The 26,587-nt window shown below is 65.1% G+C and overlaps 2 protein-coding genes across 9 annotated transcripts; both read right to left on the bottom strand.

Moving 5' to 3' along the window:
* Positions 1–1,573: 1,573 nt before the first annotated feature.
* On the bottom strand, positions 1,574–11,412 carry Ticam1 (TIR domain containing adaptor molecule 1). Of its 6 annotated transcripts, none has more exons than XM_046444021.2 (6): positions 11,057–11,412; positions 7,355–7,450; positions 6,951–7,101; positions 6,104–6,292; positions 4,057–4,199; positions 1,574–3,946 (listed from the first exon to the last, which is right to left on the bottom strand). In XM_046444021.2, the coding sequence occupies exons 5-6, from the start codon at positions 4,076–4,078 to the stop codon at positions 1,764–1,766; spliced, it is 2,205 nt and encodes a 734-aa protein (XP_046299977.1). In that variant the 5' UTR covers positions 4,079–4,199; positions 6,104–6,292; positions 6,951–7,101; positions 7,355–7,450; positions 11,057–11,412; the 3' UTR covers positions 1,574–1,763. The 6 variants fall into 6 exon arrangements, with proteins under 6 accessions (XP_046299977.1, XP_046299978.1, XP_058435186.1 ...); XM_046444022.2 differs by having other exon boundaries at positions 7,024–7,101; XM_058579203.1 differs by lacking the exon at positions 6,951–7,101.
* A 1,806-nt stretch (positions 11,413–13,218) lies between these two features.
* On the bottom strand, positions 13,219–26,526 carry Plin3 (perilipin 3). Of its 3 annotated transcripts, none has more exons than XM_046444026.2 (8): positions 26,450–26,526; positions 24,655–24,743; positions 23,125–23,323; positions 22,934–23,016; positions 19,935–20,232; positions 17,265–17,464; positions 16,019–16,150; positions 13,219–13,891 (listed from the first exon to the last, which is right to left on the bottom strand). In XM_046444026.2, exons 2-8 carry the CDS (start codon positions 24,724–24,726, stop codon positions 13,478–13,480), a joined length of 1,398 nt encoding a protein of 465 aa, XP_046299982.1. In that variant the 5' UTR covers positions 24,727–24,743; positions 26,450–26,526; the 3' UTR covers positions 13,219–13,477. The 3 variants fall into 3 exon arrangements, with proteins under 3 accessions (XP_046299982.1, XP_046299983.1, XP_046299984.1); XM_046444027.2 differs by lacking the exon at positions 26,450–26,526 and adding an exon at positions 25,311–25,479; XM_046444028.2 differs by lacking the exon at positions 26,450–26,526 and adding an exon at positions 25,035–25,208.
* Positions 26,527–26,587: the final 61 nt, after the last annotated feature.

The following is a 26,587-nucleotide window of genomic DNA, read 5'->3' as shown; positions in this document are numbered from 1 at the left end:
GTCTGTCCTCACCGAAGCAGCCACTAGAGGGCGCCCGCGAGCACCTGGGTCAGGTCTCGCCCTCCTCTCTTGGTTCCCGCCTCCCTCGGGGTCCAAGCCCGAGTCCTCCCGCAGCGCAGAGGCCCTGCCCAGCTCTCCCCGCCCTGACGCCCCCTGCCCCAGCTGCTCGGGCTCTTCTCTGCCTTCAGCCTCCACCACGCCCCGCTGGGTCCTGCCCCAGGGCCTTTACTCGGCTGTGCCTTCCGCCGGGACCTCTGCTTTTGCCCCCCAGCTCTTGGCCCCAAAGCCACCTCCTGGGTCCCTTAAGTCCCTCCCTCTTGGACACCCAACGTCACCTCACCCTGCTTCCTCCTCCTCCAGTCCCTTCCGGTGTCTGACATTTTCCTGTTTATAGTTCCCTCCCCACGACCCCTTCTGTTCTCGCCCCGCCACGCCCTGGGGCCTGCGCAGTAGGTCTCCCCCGGGTTGGCCATCGCCCGCGGCCGGTGGACAGAGCAGTTTCCAGGAGCCCCCTGCCCGACTCCAGAATCCGCTCAGAGGCTCCGCTCCTGGGTTTCACTCCAGGCCACCGTGGGGAGCCGGCTGTGACGAAGCCTGAGTCAGCAACGAAAATAGCAAGGGTGCGTGGCTGGGGGGTGACTCAGCCAGCCCCACCTGGCCTGGCCCCAGCCCTGCCTCTACCTGCGCGGCTGGGGAGGGGGCCTCCTCTGCCCCTTCCCGGGACCTGGTGATCTCCCCTTACCTGGCCATGTTTGGGGCCACAGTTCACTCCCTGGGCCTATTTCCCCACCTGTAAAATGGGCCTTCAGAAGCTCCTGCCTTCGGGGACCCGGCGGCCACGCCTGTAATCCCAGTTGATTGGGAGGCTGCGGCAGGAGGATAGCAAATTCCAAACCAGCCTCAGCACTTTAGTGAGACTCTAAGCAACTCAGTGAGACCCGGCCTCAAAAAAGTCTGTCAGTGTGAAGAGTTCAGCCGGCGGTCTCGCCTTTCTTATTTTCCAGTGGTGGTGTGGTGGGGGATTCCGGGGCACGCATTTAAAGAGCACAGTGAACGGTCGGCCTGAAATGGGTGGTCCCAGAAGTACTCCCAAGTAACAGCGTGCGGTACAGAGGACTGAGCTCAGGACACTGGACCACGGAGCCCCATCCCCAGCCCTGTTTGGTATTTTATTTAGAGACAGGGTCTCACTGAGTTGCTAAGTGCCTCGCTGGTGCTGAGGCTGGCTTTGAACTCTCGATGCTCCTGCCTCAGGCTCACAGAGCTGGGATTACAGGCGCAGGCCACCAAGCACGGCTCCCAACATCTTTTGTCTCCACCTTCTTTGCTATTAGAACCCAGCCTTTCTGAAAGGCACGTGGCCGCCCCCCCCAGGACTACATTTCCCAGAATCCTTTGCAACCGGGACAGAAGTCATGTGACCCACTCATGACCAATGGGGGGAGAGCAGGTTGCGCAACGTCCTGCTCTACCCCTCGAGAGGACGCCCGCGTGGTCGCGGCTTCCGCCTCCCGTCTTTGGGGCGCGTGGCCGCGTGCTCGCCGCAGGTCGCCGGGCAGACGGCGGCTCCGAGGAGCCTTCAATAAATATTTATTACCGTCAAACGCCCCACTTCCCGTGTCCCTCCTCGACCCCAGGCCCACGAAGCCCTCTGCCCGCGTGGGGGCGGCTTCGGGGCAGCGACCCGAAGGGAGCGCCCCGGTGGGGTCCACGGGCCCTGCCCGGCCGTGCTGGGGTCCAGGGCGGCCCCGTGGCCCGGCTGGTCACCGCCCTTCTTCCTGCGTCTTGTCCTCGGGCGCCTGGGCCCCTCTCTGGTTCCACATGTGGTTGCTGAGCCCCAGCTGCACCATCTGCGCGTGGTGGATGATGAGGGGCTGCAACCCCGGGGCCGGCGGGGCCGTGGGGGGCGGCGGCGGGAAGGCGGGCGCGGGGCTGCCCGCTGGCCACGGCGGCGACTGGGGGCATCCGGGCCAGGTGGGGAGGGGGGACGGCCCCCCCCAGGGCACCTGGCCCCCCAGGGGCACCTGAGACGGGTGAGGCACCCGAGTCCCGAAGGACAAGTGGCTGCCGAAGGCTGCCTGGAGCCTGTCCACCTGCGACTGCCAGGCCCGGTAGCTCTGCAGGCTGTCCCAGTACGCGGCGCCCATGGCGGCCGCCTGCCGCCGCTCGCCCTCCAGGCGCTGGCTGTGCTCCCGCAGGGCGCGGACGTCCTGCTCCTTCCTCCAGTGGGCCTTGCGCGCCCGCAGCTTCTGCGGCTTGAAGGTGTTGGCCACCTTCCTGGTGAAGACCTTGGAGTTCTCGTCCAGCCACACGAGGCCAGTGAGCAGGCTGGCCGTGTCGGGGCCGAGCTGCTCCAGGGAGCTCTCCAGGGGCAGGAAGGGGACGACGCAGTCCTCCCTCCCGTGCTGCGTGAAGCTGCTCATCAGGGCCTGGCTGACCTGGTGCAGGCTCAGGCGGCAGTTGAAGTTGGAGGTCAGCAGCAGGATGGTGAAGCCGGAGTGGTCAATGGCGTCCTGCAAGCAGCGCAGCTCCCCGCGCCCCGGCACCTGGAAGTCCTCGCAGAAGGTGGCCCCATCTGGCACCCCGAGGGCCTCCAGCTTCTCCCGCACTCGCAGGGCCACCTGCTCGTCAGCCCTGGCGTGGAGGACCACAAAGTTATAGAACTTCTGCTCCGATGACGCTGACTCAAAGGAGGAGGGACAGGGGGACGCGGAGGCTGGGGTCGGAGGCAGGGGAGAAGGCAGGGAGGCCGTGGGGGCCGGGGCTGAGGCCGGGGGTGGGCTTGGCTTGCTCTTCTGGGGTGCGGTCTCTTCTCCCGAGAGTTGAGGTGGTGTCCTCTCCTTGACAAGGCCAGGACTCTCAGTGGCCTCCACAGTGGGCAGGGGCAGAGGTTCGGGGCCCGCAGACCCCTCCATGCACTGCACTGGGACTTGGCTGCTGGTTTCTGGAGCCTCGGGGGGCTCAGGGGGGTGGGCAGGGGCTGGGGCTGGGGCCGCCACAGGGAGCCTGGGGACCGGGCAGTCTGCCAGCTCCAGGGAGCAGGCCGCGTCCACAGAGGGGGGCCAGCTCATCTCCTCTGGCTCTTGGCAGCCCGTGGGGACAGGCTCAGGCCCCGGGCTGGCCTGGGGCTCCTGGCAGAGCTTGCTGGGCCCCGGGGCGCTGCGCTGCGGGCTCGCGAGGGGCACGGTGGGGGACTGACTGATGGCCAAGCTGCGGGCCAGCGAGACGGGGCTGCTGGTGGACCGCAGGGAGTGCCCCTGGCTCCAGTCCAGCTGGCTGTCGATGGGGCGCGGGAGGCTCCTGGTCCCAGAGGGTGACGCCGAGGACGGTGGGAGGCCACCCAGGTCGGAACAGAGGGGCTGGAAGCCACTCAGGTCCCGGACGACGTCCCACCCGCACCGGTCCCGGGCCTCGTCCTGCAGCTCCGCCAGCCGGCGGTCGCCCCTGGAGCCGTGGGCGCGGAGGGCGGCCTGGTAGGCCGAGTCCCGCAGCGAGGCTGGGCACAGCTGCTCCTCGGCCAGCAGGTGGTAGAGACGGGCCACGGCCCAGGACACGTCGGGGGGCTCCTCCAGGGCCTCGGCGCCATCCGCGCCGGCCCACTGGCGGGCCACCAGCCGGGCCGCCGCGTCCTCCTTCAGGGCCTCCAGGGAGATCCTGGCCTCGGTCTCCTGGCCCAGCGTGAGGAGCACCATGGCGTGCAGCAGGCCGGCCCCCCGGCAGCCCGGGCGCAGCGTCTTGAGCTTGTGCTTCAGGTAGAGCAGCTTGTCCTGGCCGGCCGCGCCCAGGAGGTCGAAGGCACCGGGCAGTGACGGGCCCGGGCAGGCCATGGGCACGGGTGGGTGCGGCTGCAGGCAGGAGAAGCTGGGGAGCGGGGAGGCATGTTCTGGATGCTGGCGACCCTTCCCCGAACCTCGGGCCAGGTTCCTGGAGGGCTGCTGGGGCGGATCTGGGGGGACGGGAGAGGGCCAGGATCACCACCCGAGAGCAGCAGCTCAGGGAGGCCACCCGGTGTCTCTCCTCCCTCCCCTGGGGTGCCACCATGTTTGGGCAGCCAACCTGGGTCACCTCCCTCTGACATCCACTTTCTCCTGTGCAAGACACAGCAGGTGAGTTACGTGGCGGCGCAGAGAGACGTGGCTCTTGCCAAGGACAAGACGTGAGGCACAGAGAGGCCAAGTCGATTGCCCAAAGCCACACAGCTGGGGAGTGAACGCAGGCTTAGAACCGGGGCCGCCTGGCTCCGGGCCTCATGGCTGTGGTGGGGGCTTGTTCCGGGAACCAGGTGGCCTGAACATATGGCAGGTTCTGACCACAGCCTGGACCAGCAGGCGCTTGGGCCGTGCCCACCAGGAGGCAGTCGGCCACCTGGATGGCCTGGGGACGCACGATCTGGTGTTCACAGGCTTGGAAGGCCCTGGAGTGCTGTGTGGGGCGGCTCCATTGACTGAGAGGAGGTGGCAGGGACAGGGACTCGCCACCCTGGTTGGCTCTCCTTAGCGCTGCGAGGTCGGCCATGCGGTGAGCAGCCCCGGAGAGGCCCTTGTGGCCAGGACCCTAGGCCTCCTGCCCCCCCACTTGGCAGCTGCTCCTGTGGCCCCAGTGGAGCCCAGGTCAGGGGACCCCTGTGATGTCCCCCTGCAGTGTCCCGAGTGCTAGAGCCCCCAAGCCGCCACGCAGCCCCTCCATCCCGGACCCCGAGCCGGGAGGTGGTGACTGTCTGATGAACGTCTGCGCCTGCGGCCAGAGTCCCGGGGGATCTGTCTGGCAGACTGCTGGCTGATACGGCCCATGGTGACGTGCGGTGACGTGCAGGGACCACGGTCGCCTGTGGCGGTGTCCGCTGCGGGCTGCCGGGAGCCGTCCCCTGCGCTCCGACTGGCTGAGAGGCCAGCTGGGGTCCCGCCCGGGCTCTGTGCACCGCGGGCTCCTGCCTTGCAGCTGTTCTTTCCCTGTCCCCTGCCGGGACTCCTCACCCAGGTCTCAGCCTCCGCGGGGGCTCTGCAGCCACCGGGCCGTTCCCTCCCTGTCCCCCTCCTGCGTGGACGGGGCCTGCAGGGAGCAGCTGGTGCCCTGACCCCGCTCCAGACTGGTCGGGCGTGGAGGCGGCGGCGCTCAGGCTGTGGGTGAGGAGAGCCCGGCCAGCGCCTGCCCCGGGCACACACCCTGGGGACGGCATCCCAAGCCCTGCACTAGGCCACCAGGTCCCCGTCCAGGCCTGGGGAACAACAGCCTTGGCGCCATCCCAGGGGCTGGGAACACTTCCCCTGCCCTCGGCCGCGAGCCGGGACCTCCTGCCTACCCACGTGGGAGGTGCCAGCTGACCCCAGCAGCCCAGAGCCTGCCTCTCAACCCAGGCTGCCCCGGGCCGGAGGCTGTCATAGCCGCGGGGAGGCAGGCCCCGGAGGGTGGGGGCCAGGCTGCTGCTCTCAACCTGCGGCACCCAGGACGCCCACACCAGAGAGTGACCGGCCCCGGCCCACAGTGCCCCGGGGGACCTGGCGTCCATCAGCCTCCTGCTCCGGTGGCCCCCGTGGAGCCCAGGTCATGATGCAGGGTTTTCAAAAAGGTCATCCTGAGCAGGTCCACTGGGCCCCGGGGCAGGAATCCAGGAAGGACCGAGGGAAGCCGAGAGGGCGGAGAAAGAATGGCTCTGGAGGGGACACGGGGAGGCAGAATGGGCGCTAACTGCCCAGCGGGGCACAAACAGATGACCGCCTTCCCAGAGCCTGCTGGGGAGCAGGGCAGACAGTGCCCAGCGTGGAGTGGGGCTCGAGTCGCCAACAGTGTGGCCCAGGGTGGCCCCGAAGGGAGCAGGAGCCTAACAAGGCATAGCGGAGTCCCTGAGCGGCAGCAGCACTTTGGGAGGCAGGCACAGCAGTGTAAAGGCCCTGGGGCAGGAGGAGCCTGGCCCTTGGAGGCACCCAGAAGCAGCCAGGGGAGGGGGAGAGGAGACTGTGGCAGGGAGGACAGGGCCTGGGGGTCACATGGAGGATTGGGGCTTTGACCCCAAGGGAGGTGGGAGCCATGGGGGGCTGTGGACAGAGGAGAGAGGGACTTGAAAAACGGGAGCCACTTCGACCTCAGGTCAGTGGCTGCGACTCACCTCAGGCCAGTTCATCAAGAGGATGCCGCCCGGCACATCTGTGAGTCCCCAGGAGCCAGAGCCGTCCCTGTCCTTTGTGGGCGGCCATAAGGAGCACGCGGCCCGCTGGGTTGTGAGGAGCAGAGCGTGTGTTCGCGGTTGGGAGGTCTGAGGTCCCGGACTGTGGCCCCCTCCGACAGGGCCTTCTTCCTGTGGCAGAAGGTTGAGAGCAAAAGGAGTCAAGGTCACACCTCAGGCCCTTTATTCAGGGGATGGAACCCTGAGCCCCACGGGTGCTGCAGCACTGAGCCACCCCAGCCCTTCTTGATTTAGTCTGAGACGGGGTCTTGCTAAGTTGCTGAGGCTGGCCTCACCCTTGCCATCCTCCTGCCTCGGCCTCCACAGCCACTGGGATGGCAGGCGTGTGCCGCAGCGCCCTGTTTGAATCTCTGCTTGGAGCACAGCTGCCCCGGGCCTCCCCAGGACCCGGCCCCACCCTCCTCCAGGGTTGGTCAGGCCACCTGATCACATTGCGGGGACACGCCATGCGGCCCCCAGTGGTATCTGTCAATAAAGCCACACTCCCGCCCCACACATGGCCAAGGCTGCCTCCTCACTGCACTAGAGCAGGCCGGTGGCTGCAGCAGACACCATCTGGCCCTGGACAGAGGACGCCTGCCACACCTGGGTCAGGGGACCCGCAGGCTGTGTCTTTTCCCTTCCACGGCAGGCAGCCATTCAGTGCCCATGTTTGTGACCACAAGGCCGAGCGCGTCTGTCTGCCACGCGTCATCAGCAAGGGCACAATCGCCATGAGGTTACACTGCGTCGTCCCCAAGTTGTACGCTAAAGGCCGGGCCCTCAGCACCTTGCAGGGGACCCTACTGAGGACACTCCTTATGGGGCAATTGAGTTGAAGTGGAGCCTTCGGGGACCCTAACCCACGGGACAGGTCCTCTTAAGAAGAGAAGACTGGCATACAGCACAGCGGCCACACTGTTGTCCCAGTAGGACGGAGGCTGTGGAGGGAAAATGGCAAGTTTGAGGCCACCCTGGGCAGCTTAGCGAGACCTGACTCAAAAAATAAAGAGGGCTGGGGTGCGGCCCTCCCGAGGGTGGAAGATGTCCCCCCCCTCAACCGGAGAGTGCCGAGGAGGCAGGACACGCGCTCCCCCTCCCCGACCTGACCTCAGCACGTGGTAACAGGAGAAAACCGACAAGGATCTTATATTTAGGTGGGACCACAAGCTAGCCCAAAGTTTCTGAAATTACCAAGATGACTACTTAAGCCATGGACTGATATGTCCCTCCAGAGCTTGGTCCTCAGGTCAAAGGTTCCTGCCACTCCCTGATGGGTCCCGGAAATGACTGTGCAAGACAAACACCGGTGCCACACCCGTCCCAGCAACTCAGGAGGCTCAGGCAGGAGGATGGCAAGTTCAAGGCCAGCCTCAGCAACTTAGTGAGGCCCTGTCTCAAAGTAAAAGTGGCTGGGTCTGGGGTTGTGGCTCAGGGGTGGAGCACCCTGGGTCAACCCCCAGGACAAAAACAAAAACCGTGGTGGCCGACTGACGGTGGTACGCAGTGCCTGGTGTCCCCGCAGCCTCCGCGGAGGAACCCAGGTGACCTCCATGAAATGTGAAAATGTGCAAAGGAAACCACAGGAGGGAGCTTCCTGCGGCCACCCTGGGGCAGCTGGGAATCAGGTTGGTGACAAAGGCGGTTTGTGTGGAGGCTGGCTCTGGGTCCCAAGGAAGCCCATCAGTTGAACCGCCCTGGGCGGCCATTCCCACAGGGACGCAGGCGCCAAGGTCCCCAGGGCTGAGGGCTGCCGTTCACCAGGCGCCAGCTGAGGAGTCACCTGAGCGCAGAGCAGAGGGCACAGCAGGCTTGGGGCTCAGCTTCCAGCGTGGCCAGCGCCAGGCTGAGCCCTGGACGGACCCGGTGCACGCTGCGTCCCCCACGTCAGCCCTGGGTGGAGGAAGGAGGACGGCGAGTCTGAAGCAGCCTGACCCACGGCCAGGCCCTGTCCGCGGTGCACACGCGGGAGCCTCAGTGCAGCCGGAGGCTTGGAGGAGGCTGAGGCAGGAGGATGGCAAGTTCAGGGCCAGCCTCAGCAACTCAGTGAGGCCCCGACGCTGATAAAATATCCTTAAAAAGGGCTGGAGGTGGCTCAGGGGTTAAGGCCCCTGGGTTCAATCCCCGGTCCCCCCAAAAGCCTCAGCCTTCCTGTCTGTGTCCCCAGGGGGGACAGTGCAGGGGCCCCAGGCCGCGGTGGGAGCAGTACAGCTGCTCCTGAGGCACCGGACCTGGGGGACCCCTGACCCCGCAGAAGGCCCAGAGCCCACAGGCAGCCCGTCCTGCTTCCTGCCCTCTGCCCAGCGGAGCTCAGCCGGACTCCCTGGACGCTGTCCCCCGTGTCCTGCCCGCTGAGCTCGGGTCATCTGCTGAACCTTCCACAGCCTGGGGACAGAGTCCACCCCCAAAGGTGGGCACAGACCACGGGGCGTCTCGGCCTCACGTCAGAGTGGCCCTCGGGGCTGGGTGCAGCTTGCAGAGCGCCCGGCACGCAGGGTCCCTGGGTCCACCCCGCAGGGGACGCTGGACGACGTGGTTGTCCTGAACGCCGGCCTGGCCATGCGGCACCGGGGCCAGCGTCACCCTCGGCGCTGGCAGGACCCGTTCCCCGGGTCTGGGATGCACCTTCCTGGTCCCCTGGGTCCCCCGCGTGCCCCACGTGTCCTCCACAGAGCGAGCATTTACTGAGCACCTACTGTGCGCACGCGGCTCAGTGCTCTGCAGGCAGGGACGGGCACCTCCTCCGCCCCGTGTGGCACACGTCACTCCAGGGAGACCAACAGGAAATGAGCAAAGAGCCCTGAAGGAAGCGAGTGGGTGCCGCACAGAGGTGGGGGCTGGGGGCGGGAGGGGGCCCAGGGGCCTCGGGGACGTGCCTCTGAGCTGAGGCTGAAGGAAGCGAGGGCCGGGGTGCTCAGGCAGAGGCACCGCTGTGCACCGGCCCTGGGGCAGGTTGGGCCTGGCCTGAGGAGGCCGGGCGGAAGCAGAGGAGGGGGCGAGGGGGGGACGGTCAGGTTGCGCAGGGCTCTTGGGCTCTGACCAGGAGGGAGGTGGGAGCCGCGGAGGGGCTGTGGGGCAGGGGCAGAAGCTGGGACCAGGTGGAGGCTGGTGGCAGTGGGGGTCACTGCCCACAGGACAAACGGATGGACGGGATGGGAGGGTGTGAGGAGCTGGCTTGGGGTCGGAAGGAGACACGGACCGTTGGGTTAGGCACGACTGCTCCTCCTTGACAACCCCGCGTCTTCCCTGGGGACAAGCATCTCCTGCTCCTTGCTGTCTGTTCTGGTGCACTGTCCCAGGCTTGGCTCTGCCTCAGGACCTTTGCACAGGCCATGCCTCAGCACTTTCCCCAGTACCCACAGGGCGGCTTGACCAGCACCACCCCACCCCTCCCTGCCTCATTTTCCTCATGTCCACTTCTCACCAGGGGACACTACAGACTTCACTTATTTACGATGGGGAGTAGCCATCCTTTCCTACTGGAGAGAGCCTCCCCAGGGAGCCTCCAGGCACAGGCTAGGGACGAATAAGGCTGGGCCTTATTCGTGGCTGTATCCAGAGTGCTGTATAGGCGCTCAATAGATGCTGGCCGGATAATCAGTGAAAGAACCAAACAGTGCCTGGTACACAGTAGGTGCTTACTAAACGCTGAGAGAATGAATCAATACTGACAGAGTACTCAATGATCCAATCAGCTGACTGGGCAGAGGGCGTCCGGTATACAGTAAGCACTCCATGCGTGCTTCCTGCCTCTGGATCCTCTCTCCCCAACAAGATGGTGAGTCTCATCTGCTCCCTCAGGACTGGCCCACAGCGGTGCCGTCCCTCCTGGCTAACTAAACAATGTCCAGGAGGCCAGGTGTGTGGGCAGGGCCCGCCCCTGGGGGGCGGAGACAGGAGCATCTTGAACCCAGGTTCCCGGCAGGCAGCCTGGGTGACACAGTGGGACGCCATCTCAGAAATTTAAAAATAAATAAAAGTGTCACTTAAAAACTCTGTTATGGGCTGGGGATGTGGCTCCAGCGGTAGTGCGCTCGCCTGGCATGCGTGCGGCCCGGGTTCGATCCTCGGCACCACATACCAACAAAGATGTTGTGTCTGCCCAAAACTAAAAAATAAATATTAAAATTCTCTCCTCTCTTTCTCTTTAAAAAAAACAAAAAAACTCTGTTATGAGGAGCCGGCGGAAGGACAAGGCCCGGTCACTGGGCTGCGTAGACGGCTGCGTCTGTCCAACAGGAGTTCACTGAGCACCTACTACACGCCAGGCCCTGTGCCAGCAAGTGACACCCGAGCTGGGCTCTTTGAATTGCCCCCTTACGGAGGGGAACGGAGGACGAGGGGCGAAGCCGGTGGCCAGCCTCTGCCAGGAGCGAGGCGGCCGGGCGGCTGCTCCGGGACCTGCATTTCTTGCATGTGCCAAGCTCAGGCTGCCCCCGGGCTGCGTCCAGGCCTCCTCAGGCCCGGCCCGAGGGGAGGCTGCGGACATCTACCCCTCAGAGGTGGCCTGGTCACCTTCGCTGTCTTGACCATGGTCCCCTGCGGGCATGTGACTGTCCCTACCAGGTCCCTATGGTGTGTGCTGTGCCCAGTGTCCTCGCTGGCGTCGCGGCTCCTCCTCCAGGAGGGGCAGGGACAGGTCCCCGCTCCCCCTGGGCTCTAGGCGCCTGGCTCCCACCGCGATGGCCTCCCCAAGTCCCGCTTTAGTCACCGCCGCCGGGAAAACCCATGACATGGCCTCTGCTGGGCCGGGCGCTGCGGGCGGGCAGGCGGCGGGTCCTCGGGGTCCCGGGGGAAGTGGCGGCCGGGCGGGGGGGGGGGGCAGGCGGCCACTGGACCTGTGTCCCAGGAGGGGTCACTCCCAGCCCCGCGCCCACCCGTCCCGTCCCCACCTACCCGGGCCGCAGCACTGGTGCTGGTCCTTGGTCCTTGGGGTGGCGACGGTGGTGGCCCTGGGTCCTGGGGTGGCCGCGGTGGCCTCTCGGGAGAGGAGCCGCCCCTTCTGCGGCTCCCGCCTCCGGGGCCCTCAGGGGAAAGTCCCCGGCGCGCACCGCCACGTGGGCCCGCCCCACAGGGGACGCAGGGCAGGGGACCCGAGGACAGGAGGACAGGGAGCCGAGGAGACCCGCTCCCGCTGAGATTCTGGACCCCAGGGCCGCCCCGCCGGCACCGACCACCCCGCGCCCGCCGGGGAGCCACCCCAGGTCCCCGCGCCGCGACCTCGCAGGGAGGAAGCAGCAGGGCCGCCAGGGCTGGGCGGGGCTCCTCGGCGGTTTCGTTTGGGGCGGGAACAGTTCTGGAGGTGGCCGGGGACGCGGCGCGGCGCAGAGGCGCTGGGGCCTCGCTCAGCGGCAGGGCCCCCAGAAGTTAGGGTGATGGTGTCCCAGCCGCTAGGGCAAAGGGAGCGCCGGTCACCCCAACCCCCGCTGGGCAACCGCCTCTTCGTCTTGGTGTCTTCTTGCGGTCCCGGGGGTGGCGCCCCGGCCTCTGTGCCTGCCATCGTCACCAGGCCACCGGGCCAGCCCCAACAGTGTGACTCAGTTAAACCTAAGATGGCTCGGGGTGTGCTTTGCATTTACGCCCCCGTTAAATGACAAGGTCCTGCAGCCACTTGACCTTCATGATGAGGAGTGACGCGTATGTGGCATTGCCTGTGGTGACGAGATCTGTGGCAAGACACTGGACGATCCTTGGGGACTGTGCCAGATCTCAGGCACCCCGTTGGTGGCTGAGAGGGTGGCGGGTCAGCTGGGGCTTTTCCCAGCCGAGTCCGCGGTCGCCCCGACTCCATCAGGATCCCTGGGGGGCCCTGGAAGGGTCCTGGGGCAGGTGTGAGGAAGCAGGGCCTCTCTCCAGGGGGAGAAACCGACCTGAGCACCTACTGTGTGCCGGGCGCTCTGGGCCTCCCAGGCGGTGGGTGGGAGACAGGCGTCCTCCTGCCACAGTGAGCAGGGCGCCCGGTCCACCCCAGGACAGAGACAAGGAGCCCTGATCCGGCTCTGGAGAGGGGGGCTCATCATGGAGGGACGTGGGGTGCCATCAGCCACCTCCCGAGCGGGAGGCAGAGGCCAGAGCTCGGCCTGGGGACCTTTGGCAGAGAAGTGACACCCTGCAGGTGTGGGAGAGGGGCGTGGGCCTCGGGGTCCTGCCACACCAGTGCCCCCAAGGCACTGCTCCACCCCAGGGGGACGGGGAGCTGACCCCAGGGCGCGGGGCGGGCGGCAGACTCGGCCACGCCTCCCAGCAACCCTGTGTGGCGACCCAGAGGGGCTCTGGCCCCAGGGCCCACCAGCCAGGACGGCGGCCACCCTGGCCTGCTCAGTCGCCAGAGACACGGGACTGCACCAGGGACCAGGGCCCAGTGTCGGGACCCACCAGGGGCAGCGGTTCCAGGAAGCCTTTCGGTCAGGAGGGCCCTCTTCTCATGCGCAGGACCGGTGTCCCTCTGGGGAAAGCCTTACTGCAGCTGGACACAGCAAGAGGACTCAGCAGGAGCCTCCCGCCTGCCATCCCAGCGGCTCTGGAGGCTGAGGAGGAAGGTGGCTAGTTCAAGGCCAGCCTCAGCGACTCAGCGAGGCCTCAAGCAACCGAGGGGACCCCGTCTCAAACGAAAAAGAATAAGGGCTGGGGACGTGGCTGGGGGTAGGGCACCCGGGTTCAATCCCTGGAACCAAAAAATAAACAAACGAACACCAAACCAACAGGAAGGCCTCACCCAGGAGAGCCGGCCTCCCCAGGAGACCCGGCCTCCACGAGTAGGAGCGACACGTCTGTCATTTAGAAAGGACCCAGCCCGGGGCGGGAGTGGAGGCTCAGCGGGGCAGCGCTCGCCTGGCTCGTGTGGGTGCCCCCTCACACGACATAAAATAGATGAAGGTGCGTGTCCCCCAGGACTGAGAGCAGACCAGACCAAGGGCTGGGGACGGCTCAGGGGCAGAGCAGCTGCCCAGCACGGGCCCCGGGCTCCATCCCAGCTGCGCAGGGATGACAGACAGAGAAGTAGGTAAGGGACGTGGCCCAAGGCCTTCGCGGGGCAGAGGAACACGCGGACACGCTCGTCCTGCGGGCGCGTTTATTAAGGCCACGGCGGAGCTGCCTCAGCCCCTCCTGGTCCACAACAGGCGGGGCCCGGGAGCCAGCTCTCAGACCAAGTCCAAGGCCACTTAGGAGGCCTGGGAAGGGGCTTTGGTGGAGGAAAGGACCTGTGACAGCTAAGGTAACGATCGATTCTTACTGAAGGAAAAAGAGATTTTTTGGAAATTTCTAGAAAATTTTTTTGGCTGGAAACATCCCTGTGGCGTGAGGCCTGAGCAGGCTTCAGTGGCCAGGGGCCGGCTCCTCGCTGCTGGGCCCCTCGGGCGGGGGGGCAGCGCCAGCCTCGCTTCCTCCCGGGCCGCCCTCCAGGGCCTTCTCCGTGATCCCGGGGGCGAAGGGCCCCACCAGCCACGTGACGGGGGTGCTCCGGGCCACGAACTCCACGGTGCGGTCCAGGGCCTCTCGGGCCTTCGCCACCTGCTCACGGCTCTGCATCAGGATGCTGCCGGACAGGTCCTGGAAGGAGTGGATTCTGGCAAAGGTGGACTGGAGGTCCTCCACCTGGCGGCGGGCCTGCTGCACCTGGTCCTTCACCTGGGAGGGCAGCCCCTGGATGCTGGACGCCAGGGAGGCACAGGTGGTCTGCAACTGCTGGGTGATGCCCCGGAACATGGTGAGCGCCTGCAACTCCACCTGCTGCGGGGACAGCGAGGACCATCAGGAACGTTCGCTGGCTGGGTACGGTGGCACACACCTGATCCCAGAAACTGGGGAGGCTGGGACAGGAGGATCATAGGGTGGAGGCCAGCCTCAGCAAGACCCTATCTCAAAATAAAACATTAAAAATGGGGGGAGGGCTGGAGACGTGGCTCAGTGGTTAAGCAGACCTGGGCTCGACTCTTGGTACCAATAAATAAATAAGTAAATAAAAAGGGCTGAGCGTGCAGAGTGCAGGATCACGGCTGGACCCGCCCCAGTGCCAACACAGCACTGGTGCTCTGGGAAGGTGGGTGGCGCTGGGAGCAGAGGACAAGGGCGCTGAGCGGCCGGGCTCGTGGGGGCTGCCGGCGAACCCCAGCCCTGGTCAGCGGCAGTGCTGCATTTCCTGGGGCCACAGCCAGCCTCGCGGGGGCACCCCACCCACAAGAGGTGGGGGCAGGGCCGGAGGGGACCTCCTGCTGCAGCACGTGCCTGCCACGCGCCAGGCCCTGGTCCACCCCAGCCCAAAATAAAAACAGAAAAGAAAAAGGTGACCCAGGAGTCGCCCCAGGATGGGCAGCTCGTCTGCGCACGCTCGGATGGTACCCGTGGGCTCCACGGCTGCGCATCCGGCCACCCGCAGGACAGAACAGCGTCCCAATAGATTCCCTGTGCGTGGACAGGCTGTTTACTCTTGTTATCTCCCCCAAATGACATGGTGGTGGCAATCCCTTGTCCAGCACTGACACTGGCCGGTCTACCATGAGCCACCTAAAGCCGCTGTGAGCGTGAGGTGGTGGGTGTCTTCTACCAAACACCGCGCCATCCCAGAAGTGCCTAGAACATCTGCAGCTCTGGGTCAGGACCAGGACCAGCCCCAGGAGACTGAGGGACGACCTGAGTGACCAGGGGAAGTGCCAGTGGGCATCCACACAAGGACACAGCCCGCAGCCCACCTCCCACCAGCTGCAGGAGTGGTGGGCACACTTGGCCCCCGCACACCTGGAGTGTCCTCGGCCATGAGCAGGAGCCAGGTGACAGCTCAGTGTGGGGGACGCGAGGACCTGGTGCTCAGCGAGAGCCAGACCAGCAGGCCACAGGGTGGGACTTGTGACTCCACTGGTCGGAGAGTTCAGAGTCAGGATGTGGGCTCAGGGGTACAGGGCTGGGCAGGACGGTCACTGCTCATGGGGACAGGGCTACCTTATGGGGTGATGGAATGTGTAAGAGCAGACAGTGACGGTGGCTGCGGGCTGGGTCACCCGCTAGACATGCTATGCGCTCTAGACGCACATTCAGTGCGCGTCTCAGTCTCAGGCTGCTCCTTACAGACACCAGGCAGAGTCCTGGGAGGGCCTCTGGGCAGGAGCCACCAGGAGAGTCAATCGGGTCACTGAGAACCCATCCAGCAGGGGATAAGAGTGGCCAGGGGGACTGTGCCTGTGGCCTCGGCAGCTAGGGCTCTGGACTTGGATCTGGGGACGGTGTGACCTGGGGACCATGTGACCTGGGAGACGAGACCTGCTTTGCTCGTCTGAGAAACCGTTTTCTAGTTGCCGCGACCGGCACTGGGGCACGGGGACAGTCCTAGGCGGTCCAGGTCTGCACAACGAGTGCTCTGATCACAAAGCACGTGACATCTCAATGTGTTCAGTCTCCTCTTTGGTATCTAAGGACGTCCACCACGTCTCTCCGTCAGGGGGCCACACGCTGCCCTTTAGTCTGTTCGCATGAGGCGCGACCACGGCCTCTAATTCCAGTACATTCTACCTCTCCAAAAGGAAGGCCGTCCCCACGACAGCCCTGTCCCTGCCGGGGTCCTGCCTCTGCACTCTCCTGTCACTGCAGTCACTCTGTGTGGCCTTGTGTATCTCATCCTGAGCATGAGGTCCTCAGGTCCAACCACACTGCAGCGTGTCACCTGGCTCCTGCTGGTGGCCGAGGGACAGCTGACAGCGTGGATGGGGCACCTCCTATGGATCTGCCCACGGGCACGGGGCCGGTTCTGCTCCCTGGCACTGTGAGCTGGGCAGGTGTGACCACGCACGCCCGAGCTCAAGCCCGCGACCTGGTCCTACGGAAGGTCCCCCGTGCTGGACCCTGGCACCCAGGCCGCCCGGGTACCTCTGGCCTGGCTGGGTCCCTCTCGGTGCCCTGTGGTCCCTGCTCCTTCTGGCTCCAGCTGAGCCACATCTGGTGCAGCCTCTCCTGGCCCTCCACGAACTTCTGGTCCACACCCTGCTTGACGGTCTCCATCTGCAGGAGAGAGCAGGTGAGGGGAGGACCCTGCCGCGCCCCCGCACAGCCCAGCATCGCGGCGTCACACAGGACAGCACGGGGGACAAGAGGGTGCCCCGGGACCCTCTGCTCCCATCTGACCTATGAGATGGTCTGGAGGGGGAGTCAGAGGCCATTTCTATGGCCACAGGGCCTCTGTGGACTTCAAAAACATCAACCCCCTTGTGTCCCGTGTGGTCAGGGGCAGCAGAGAAAGTGGCCTCACGTGCTCTGTGGTGACTCCAACCCATCTACTCTGTCCCTTGCAGCCAGACATGGCCTTGGCCGCGGACTGGCTTTGGTGGCTGGGGCGTGACAGTACAGGAAGCACTGCGTGCAATGCTACTCAGTCGGGAGACGGGGCAGTATGACAGCTGGCCCCAGGTAGAGGGACCTTGAGGATATGACGCTAAAACCACTCACAAAAGGACACACGGGGTCCACCCCCAGGAGGTCCCTGGAATCCAGAGCCAGAAGCCGCGTGGTGACAGCTGGGCTGGGAGGGACGGGAATTTTACTGGGGACTGAGAGCCGGGCGCCCAGGGGATGGCCAGGCTGCTGGACTGCGCGCCCTGACATGGGGATGGTGGGCTGTGCTGCGGCAGGGGTAGTGCTTAGTGTGTTGGGCCTCCCATGATTTTGTCCCTCTGTGCTGGGGGTGGCCCTAGGACCGCCCACGTGCTGGGGAAGTGCGGCCTCGGCCTGACAGCACCTAAAGGCCAGGCCCACTGCCCGCTGCGCCCGGGACCCCAGGCTGGTGCCATGGAAAGCACCTCGGCCACCGGCTGGAGGAGGGTGCGCTGAGGCCCAGAGCCAGCCACCCGGTCAGGCTGCACTGTCCCCCCGAATTCACACGTTGAAGCCCAGAGCCCCAGAACCCAAGAAGGGGCTGGGCTTGGAGGTGGGTCTTTAAAGAGGGGGTTACGGAGACAGACATCTGGCGGCCTGGTCGCAACAGAACCTCCTAAGAGGAGACGAGACTGGGGCAGATGCACGGAGGGGCGACGAGAGAGGACAGAGAAGATGGCCCTGCAAGCCACGGCGGGCCTGGGGAAGCGCCAGCCCCGCCCGCCGCCCCGTCCAGTGCGCTCACCAGGCTGAGCGCCTGCGCCAGCTGCTGCAGCCCGTCCTGGGCCCGCTGCCGGGTGCTGCGCAGCTTGCCCAGGGAGTGCTCGTAGGCGCGCTGGCGCAGCCGCTCCGACAGCGAGCCCAGCCGCACGAAGTAGCTCTGCTCCTGCCGCTGCTGCTGCACCGAGGCCACGTCGAAGCCCTCCAGGGACGTGGCGATGCGCGCTGCGGGCAGAGGGGCCTTGGTGAGGCGGAGGGCAACCACCCAGTGCCACAGACCACCCAGCGCCGGCGCTGGCCAGGCCCTGGGATGCAGGCCTCGGCCTCCACTGCCCACCGGCCTCCACTGCCCCACCCGCGCAGGGGAGGAAGGGGCCCCCACACGGGCAGGACTGAGGCCCCACGCTGGGCCCTCGGGCAGGTCTGCCCGCCTCTGGCTTCATGGACTCCCTAAAGCGCGGAGGAGTTCGCCGCAGTACGCGGGTCCCCAGGACCCCGGGTATCCAATCCCCGGATGTGGGTGGCGCCTTGTGTGGCGCAGCGTCTGCACAGCCATCTGCACAGCCTCCGCAGAGGTGCTCAGGCCGCCTCCGTGGTGCCGACAGGCCGTGTCGTTGCGGGATCAAGGACAAGAATACCTGTGCCTGTTGGGCACAGACACAAAGATGCGCTGCAGCTGGTTCAATGCACGCACAGGAAAGGAGGGCTGCAGCCGTGCCCTGCGGCTGACACTAGAACGTCCCCCACGCGGCCTCTCCAGCACAGAGGGGGCCGGGCTGCAGGAGCGCGCGCGTCATGGCGGCCGCCCTCAGGAGCCGCCAGGGCTTTGCCCCTTACATTTTAACAACCCCGATGGGCTGGCGCTCGGTGGTGGAGCCCACGCTTAGCACATGCGAGGCCCTGGGGTCGATCCTCAGCACCACATATAAATAAATAAATAAATAAAGGTATTATGTCTGCCTACAACTAAAAAATAAATATTAAAAAAAACCAACGCATGCTGTCCAACTATTCAAAAAGGGTGGGGGGCTTGGGTGCAGCTCGGGGGAACAGGGCCCCTGGGTTTGAGCCCCAGTTCTGGAAAAAGACAAAGCAATACACCCCCCCACACACATATATGTGGACCTGTGTATGAAAAACTAAAAATAAGTATGAAACAGAAACAGAGGTAGCCAGCACGTGGGCCACCCTGTGTCCCTAGGGAGGGCGGCCCCACCGTGCCACCAAGGCAGGTTGCAAACACAAACTCCCCGCTCCGGGTGAAAGCAGCTTTGTTTCCTGGGCCTGTGGTGCCAGGGAAAGACAGTGGCCCTGGCACCAGGAAGTGCCCTGGGCTGAGGGGGAGGAGATGTGGCTCTCACTGCCACAGCTCAGGCCACCCCGAGCCATGAGATGGCATCTGAGTCCCTGAGCAGGACTCAGGATCCCCCAGGAGAAGAGCCACCCCCTGCTGATTGAAGACCTGCCACCGGGCAGGTCCGACCTTCCTCCCTCCTGCCCAGGCCACCACGGGCATGGCCTCGGAGCCCCTGCGCTCACCCCACACAGGACCTTGGGCTGGGTGCTGCTGCACCAGGCAGCAGCTCCCTCCTGCCTCCAGGGGTGACCGAGGCCCCTCCCCGCCAGGCCTCTGCTCTGAGCTGACCCTCTCCCCCACTGCGCCCAGCTCCTCCACACCCTGTCCCTCACATTCATCCTCCGCTCCAGAGGTGGGGCACTGCATGTCCCCAAGTCCAAATGGGGCCTGGCTCCAGGTGCTGAGACCCTTGAATAAAATCACCCACAGAGGGTGCAGCTCGGGGTGGAGCGCCTGCCTGGCCTGCCGAAGCCCTGGCTTCCGTCCCCAGCACCACAAAGAAAAACAGATCCTAGACAACGTCCCTACTATGGCCACACCTGTAACCCCAGCAGCTCAGGAGGCTGAGGCCGGGGGATCCCAAGTCTGAGGCCAGCCTGGGCAAATTAATGAGGCCCTCAGCAGCTTAGTGAGATCCTGTCTCAGAATAAAAGAATGAAGAGGGCTGGGATGTGGCTCCTGGTGAACCCCCTGGGCTCAGTCCCTGGTTCCAAAACCCCAAAGGAACACAACCCCGCTCCGTGGCACTCTGCCCCTCCCCCAGGCGTCTCCTGCTCACTGGAGCGTCCATCCAGGGCTGGAGAGGCTCAGCCCGCCACATGCGAGGCCCTGGCTCCGTCCCCAGCACCACGACTGCACCCCAGGCTCTGGGCACCCGGCAGTGTATACAGCAGTGGTCAGAATTGTGCCCGCCCAGAGGGCATGGTCTGGGTCAAAGTTGAAGAGGAAAGATAGGGCAGGGTCGGGCAGGCACGCCGGAGGTGGACTTCAGCTGGGACCAGAGGGACGCAGGGAGCGGCCTGTCAGGGCAACGGAAGCAGAGGGAACAGGCCTGGAGCCAGGCGGGGAGCTCGTGTGGCTGCAGCAGATGGGGCAGGGAGCAGGGAGGGGATGGGACGTGTCATGCAGGTGCCACAGGGAGGACTTGAGCTTTGACCCTAAGGGAAGTGGGAGCCACAGAGGGCTGTGGGCAGGGGGAGGGCCTGACTCAGGTGCTCACGCTGCCCTCTGGTGGCTGCTGCAGGGAAGGCAGAGGTGAGCCCAGGTGGCAGCAGATGACAGACTCCAGGAGCCCGAGAGGCAGTGCTGAGGGGGGTCCCGGGCCCCGGCCATACTCACCCAGCTCCTCATCCGTCATGGGCAGGTGGTTGTCCATCCACTCTTCCGACCTGCAGAGCACCGTGTCCACCCCGCTCATCACCATCTGTCCCACGCGGGAGCCCATGACCGAGTGGACACCACTGGTCACGATGGACTTGGTCATGTCCACACCACTCTGCACAGCCCCACGGGTCACGTCAACTGCCCCCGACACTCGGGTGGCCACAGCATCCTTGGCGCTGGACACGGTGTCAGACACCATTTCCCGGGCCCCAGACACCCTGGACGACACGAGTTCCTTGGTGTCCGCCAGGACCTAGGAGACAGGCCAACGTCAGCGTCCCTCCGCCCACATGGCGGTCAAGCGTCTCCACTCCCCGGAGGGCGGGGGCAGGGCACCCAGGGCTCGGAACCCTGTGCTAAGACCCAGCGCCCACAGGAGCCAGGCCACCCAGCGAACCGGGTAGCACAAGGTGCAGGTGGCCCCTCCTGCAGGAGCGGAGGCCAGGAGTGGCCAGGCTGCCTGTGCCAAGGGCAGAACTTGGCTGGACCCTGGCAGGGCTCGACGGGTTCAAGGGACAGTAAGGTCAGCCACTCTCCACGGAGGGCTCAGATGGTGCTGCAGGGCCAGGGAGTGGCTCTGTCTCCCGGGCAGAGAAAGCCGCTGTGGGTGAGTGATGGCTGTGGCCACATGCCAATAAAACTTTATTGTCCACAGCAGGCCAAGGGCCAGGTCCCACCCAGGGCTCACCTCTGACGAGACATGGGGCCGGGGGGGACTGCTCCTCAGGGCCTGTTATCACCCTGGGGTGCTGGGCGGAACCCAGGGCTGCCACCTGCTAGACACATGCTCCACCACGGAGCTGCACCCGGCCCCGTGCCCGCCTCCGGTCACTGCCCCTCACCTGGCCTCCTGGACTCCGAGTCAGGCATTTAGCAGGGAGGGCTGATGGAGAGGTCCAGCCTCGGCACCGTGCTAACTGAACGCACAGTTCTCAGGGGAGTTCTGTGCCCAGTTCACATCCCAGCACTGGCCACACGCCTGCCCCAGGGACCTTGGGAAAGTGACCACTCCCCAGAGGAAAATCCATCTCAGGGGGCCCGCAGCAGGGAGAGGGCCGTCCTCTGGGAGCGGGAGCAGCTGCTCTGTTGAGTGACCTTGGAGAACTTGACCCTGTGCTCATCCCTTCTATAAACAGAAGGAGCACTGGCCCTGAGGAATGGCCAGAGGAATGCTGCTATCAGTGGGAGGGACAGGGCCAGCATCCGCCTGGGACAGGCCCCCAGGCCTGCCACGGTGCTGGGCCTCGGCAGCTCCCATGCTCCGCAAGCCAGGCCTGGCAAGGGCATAGGGTCTGTATACAGCAGGTGCTCAGCAGGCAGCAGACAGATACACTGCATGTATCCACAGGTAGTCACAGTGGAGGGTAGCAGGAAGCTGGGTGGAGGGCTGGCCCCAGGGAGGACGCAGGCCAGGCACGCCAAGGTTGCAAGGGACAGGGACGAGGGGCAGCACCAGGTTTCACACTATACAAAGTGTTTGGGGTTTTTTGGCACCAGGTTGAATCCAGGGGCGCTGAACCACTGAGCCACGACCCCAGGGCCTCACTGAGTTGCTTAGCACCTCGCCCTTGCTGAGGCTGGCCTTGAACTCACGATCCTCCTGCCTCAGCCTCCTGAGCTGCTGGGATTATGAATGTGACCGTACCCAAACGTTCACATGTGCCTAAGAGCCAAGAGGTGACACCCAGGGGCTGTCCACAGAAGGATGGTGTCTGGCCATGGCAGGATGTTCCTTAGCCACGAAGGACATGCTGACCCCTGCTGCAGGTGCATGAATCTAGGGACCTGGTGCTCAGTGAGAGCCAGACACACAGGCTACAGCATGTGATCCAGTGACAGGGGAGTCCAGGAAGGGGAGCCCAGAGACGGACGTGGCCCCACAGGTGCAGGGCAGGGTGTTTGGTGGGAAAGTGAGCGAGTGACTTCTAAGGGGCATGGGGTCTATAGGGGGACAAAAGTGTTCTGAAGTCAAGGGTGGCGGCTGTACACAGGCGTCTGACGATACGGCACTGTGTCCAGTGGGGGGTCCAGTGGCCTCATCTAGTTGCATCTCAGAAAAGCTGCTGAGCATGAAAAGTCCACACTGCCTCTGATTGAACCGGGCCACCTTGGGGCCACCAGTAGCCACACGGCACTGAACAGGCAGTTAAAGTCAGGAATTCGGGCTGGGGCGGTGGCTCCGTGGCAGAGCGCTTGCCCGGCATGTGTGAGGCCCTGGCTCGAGCCTCAGCTCCACATATGATAAAATTAGACACAGGCATTGTGTCCGCCTGCAAGTAAACCTGTGACTTAAGAATCAGGAAGTCACATTCGAAGGGCTCAATGGGCGGGCGGCTGGCGGTTTCTGCGATGGACGGCAGCGGCAGAATGGACGCACCAAGTCTGCTGGCCGCTGGTGAGGGGGGAGGACCTCCTCTAAGTGGAAGAGAAGGCCTCTGGGGATCTGAGGCTTGAAAATGTGCCCAGGGGAGCTGGGCACAGCGGTCACACCTGTCATCCCAGCAGCTTAGGAGGCTGAGGCAGCAGGATCGCGAGTTGAAGGCCAGCCTCAGCAACTTAGCGAGGCCCTAAGAAACTTAGTGAGAACCTCAGCGGAACACCCCAGGTTCAGTCCTGGTACCCCTTACCACGCAAAAGAAAGAAGACGTGCAAAGATCCCGGGGTAGGACGCGGCCGGGCGAGTTCCTTCTCTCTGCCTCCCCCATCAAGCTCCCCTTCCCGAGGCCAAGCGCTCCGTTTCCATCACTACGTCCCCCAATCTCAACTGTGCCCTGTACCCCCAGGTGTGACAGTCCCGAAGAAGGACAGAGGCCGACGTGGCTGGGGCAAAGCCAGTGACCTGGGTGGCTTTCGCTCTGGGAAAAGTGGGGGCCGTGGGGTCTTGACTCCCGTCTCTGCTAGTGAGGCTGGACCCTGAGGCAGGCCCAGGGCGCCCGCCGCACACGCAGCCTCACCTTCTCCGTGGGCTGCTGCAGGACGGGCAGACTGTCCTCCAGCCTGTCCAGGCCCCTGTGTGCGAACTCGCTGGCCGATGCAACTGGAGAAGGACAAAACAGAGTCGGACTGTCACTGCTGCTGGGGGCCTGGCATTTGGGGGGACGGGAGCCAGAGTGGACAGGAGTGGACATTCTGGGGTGTCACTCACTCTGGGGCTCCAGCTTGGACAGGATGGGCTGGGCCCCGCTGACCGCGGCCGCAGTGAGGGTCTTGATGCCTTTCTCTGCCACGTCACAGACGGTCTTCACGTGGGGGTGGCTCTCCTTGGTGGAGGCATAGGCGGCCGACACCAAGTCACAGGTGGAGCTGATGAGGGGCATGCTGGCCACCCGGCCCACCACGCTGGGCTGTGGGGTGAGGGGCCGCTCAGGGCTTGGCGGAGGGAGGCGGGGACAGAACCCAGGACTAGAAGCTGGCCCCGCCCTCCTGCACCCAGCACCCCACAGCCAGGAGCTTCCGCCAGCTCCTCCTGTGGATTCCTTTAGCCGACTGCGCCCCCAGCCACGCCCAGGAAGTGACAAGGCAGGAGACCCACTGTCCCTGTCCTGGAGTGGATGCCAACCAGGGTGTTCACCCCTGGCGGCCCACCCCTCTCCGTCCCTGAACTTGCTCCTGGGGTGGCTGAAGGCCGAGCACTAAGAGGGTGCGGCCTTCGTGCGCCACCCTAGCTGACGTTACTTGTGGTACAGAGATTGAACGCAGGGCGCCCGGGCGACGTCCCCCACCATTTTGGGTTTTTATTTTGAGACCCAGGCTGGTCCTGCCAGAGCCCCCCAAGAGCTGGGACTACAGACGTGGGCCACTGGGCCCGGCTATTCGTCATGTCAAGTGCCCAGTCCAGGGACATTAAGCATGGTTACTGTGTGTGTAGCTGTCCCCTCTGTCCACCTCCAGGACCTTCTGTCTCCCCAAGTGGAGGGTCTGCCCACTCAAGCGGCCTCCCCACTCCCAGCCCCCGCCCCACCACGCAGCTTCCTAATTCTGGATCTGAGAGTCTGGGGAGCCCGTGGCTGGGTCCTGCAGCATGTCCTCCGCGTCTGGTGCATGTCCCTGCACCACGTCCTCAGGCCGGTCGAGCAGCGTGTGCAGAGCCTCAGGCCCTGAGAGCCACGTGGCGCCCAGCGGCCTGGCTTCATGGAGTCTCCTTGGCACACCACCCCGTGGCGCCATGCTGCGCTGCTCTGGCTACAAGAGCAGGGGACCGTGGGGACAATCGCACAACTCACAGAGGGCAGCTGACCTGGGACCAAGCCAAAGGCACAGTAAACAGCCACTAAGGGGGTGGGCAGGAGACACCGCAGGGGCTTCCTGGGAAGGGGACCTTTAGGCTAGGGCCTGAGCAAGGAGGGTGTTCAGGGAAGAATGTCCCACAGCTGCACTCCAGCAGGGCGGCCACTTGCCACCTGCCTTCTGAAACAATCAGGGCCCGGGGACAGTGCTTGCCGGCGTCTGCGGGGGGACCCCATCCTAGTAGGAGTCGCGGGCAGATCAGGGATCCACTTTCAAGGGAACCCTCCAGGAGGGGGCAGTTTGGCTGGGGGAGGGGCAGAGAGCCTCAAATGGTGCCCCCGGGGTCCCCCCCGAGTCCCAGGTTCCCTACAGTCCAGGACCCGGAGATAGCCCAGGACCCAGAGAGGCAGCACTGACCTCAGGAGCCCGCCCTCCGGGCCCTGCTCACCTGGTGTTCTGGTCCTTCTGCAGGCACCTGGGTGTCAGAGTCCGCCTCTGTCCCCGAGCCGTGGGTAGACATGCTGTCTGCAGCAGGCACTGTGATCAGAGTGGACGGTCAGGGACAAGCCCCAGCCCCCGCCTGCACCCAGTCCTCATCCCTCAGAGCAGGAGGTGGCCTGTGGCCTGGGTCATCAGCAGCACTGTCAACAGCCAGCAGGTCCAAGGTGCCCACCTGATGACGCTGAATTCCATTTTTTTTTTTTTGCTGGGGTGAACCCAGGGCCTCCACATGGGGCAAGTGCTGACCACTGAGCCGCACCCCTGACACTTCTGGCAGCTCCCAGGGCCACCTTGAAAAGCAGCCTCTTTGAGGATTGCTCATGTCACCTGTCGTCCAGGGAGGTGGGTCTGGTCCAGAGCCTGTGGTGGGGGCAAACTGCCCGCAGCTGCCAGTCTCAACAGCCTTCTCCCCTGAACCCAGAAAGCTCACTTGAGGGACAGTCCCGCACCTGCTCTGCCACTTGGCCAGACTGTGTGTGCCTGGGCACACACTCCATGCAGAGGCTCACGGGTATTGTTAAGGGACAATAGGTTTTGAATAGTGCAAAATGCCGTGCTTGCTTCCCACAGAAGCTCAGAGACAGGAAAATTAACAGTGGCTGCCTTTCAGGGAAGAGGGAGGATCCGGTGGCTGGGCCGGGTGGGAGGTGCCTTCTGATTTTTGAGCCAGACAAACAGTAGCACCTCCATTTAAGGGCTGGGGGTGCAGTCCACGGTAGACACTTCGTCCATGCTCAGAGCCCTGGGCTCCATCCCCGGCACCCCCCCCCAAAAAAAAAAAACAAACAGATAAGCTTTTTAAAACTGAAAGGCCATTCCTGGCCCCACTGCAGATCGATCAGGTCGGGCAGGAGAGGACAGGGTCCCCAGGTGGGTCCACGCACCCTGCACAGGTGGCACTTGAGCCATAGGTGTGCTTGGTTTTTATGGCCCAGAACCAACCAGATGGCCTCCCTCGGGCTGGCTCTCAGAGGGCCAGCAAGTAACACCCCGTGGACACGGGAGGGGTGGGGGCTGTCATGACCTGAATCCCCTGTTCTCCCTCCAAGTCCTGCTGAGGCCTGGGCTGCTTCCTGGCCCCTCTTCCTTCCAGCCCTCCGGGAACTAGTTCCGGCAAGGGTGGCCACCACCGTCTTTGGGGGTCAGTGTCCGGCCCGCCCGGGAGAGAGAGCTGGCTAGAGCCGTTGCAACCCCTCAACTCCAAACCCCACTTCCTCATCTTGGAAACTGCCTGAGGTCCACGGCAGAGGAGCTCCTGACCCAGACACAGGGCCGCCGCCTGGGCAGGCTCAAGAGTGGACTAAATTCCAAAGGACCGCGGCCCCAGCCCAGGGCAGACAAGGCCTGCAGCACCCCGGGAGCGCCGCCCCCTCCGGGGGAACCGGCCCTCGACCCGCCCCGCGAGCGACGGCCGGGGGGGGCCGGGGCGCCGCAGCGGGCAGCACCCTTTGCAAGGCAGGGGCCTCGCGAGGCCGGGGATGGCCTCCCGGTGCCCGGGCGTCCTGAAGACCCGGGGAGGAGGGCGGCGCCCCGGTGCCCGCGCCCCGGGCGACTCCGAGACGGGCCCGCACTCCGCGTGGCAAAGTCCGTCCTTCGGAGTCTGAGGGACGGGGGGGGGGGGCGCGGCCTGGCCCCGCGGGCCCCGGGAGCTCTTTCGCCCTCGGGGGTCCGGCGGGGAGAAGCGCGCCCCTGCCCCGGGCGCCCCCGGCCCGCGGCCCCCGCTCGGCCCGGCAGCCGCTCACCTCGTCCGCGCGGCGGCCAGCACTCGGCGGGACGGCGGGACGGCGGGCGGGGCGCGGGTCCACCCACCCGGGGGCGGGCCCCGGGGCCGCGAGGGCCAATCAGGGCGAGGCAGCCCGCCCCGCCCCTGTCCCCGGCCC

This window comes from Marmota monax, unplaced genomic scaffold, assembly GCF_021218885.2.
Source record: "Marmota monax isolate L192 unplaced genomic scaffold, Marmota_monax_Labrador192_F-V1.1 WCK01_AAM20220418_F8-fsc00102, whole genome shotgun sequence".
NCBI classification, from domain to species: Eukaryota; Metazoa; Chordata; class Mammalia; order Rodentia; family Sciuridae; genus Marmota; species Marmota monax.
This window is presented reverse-complemented; position numbering and strand designations above follow the sequence as displayed.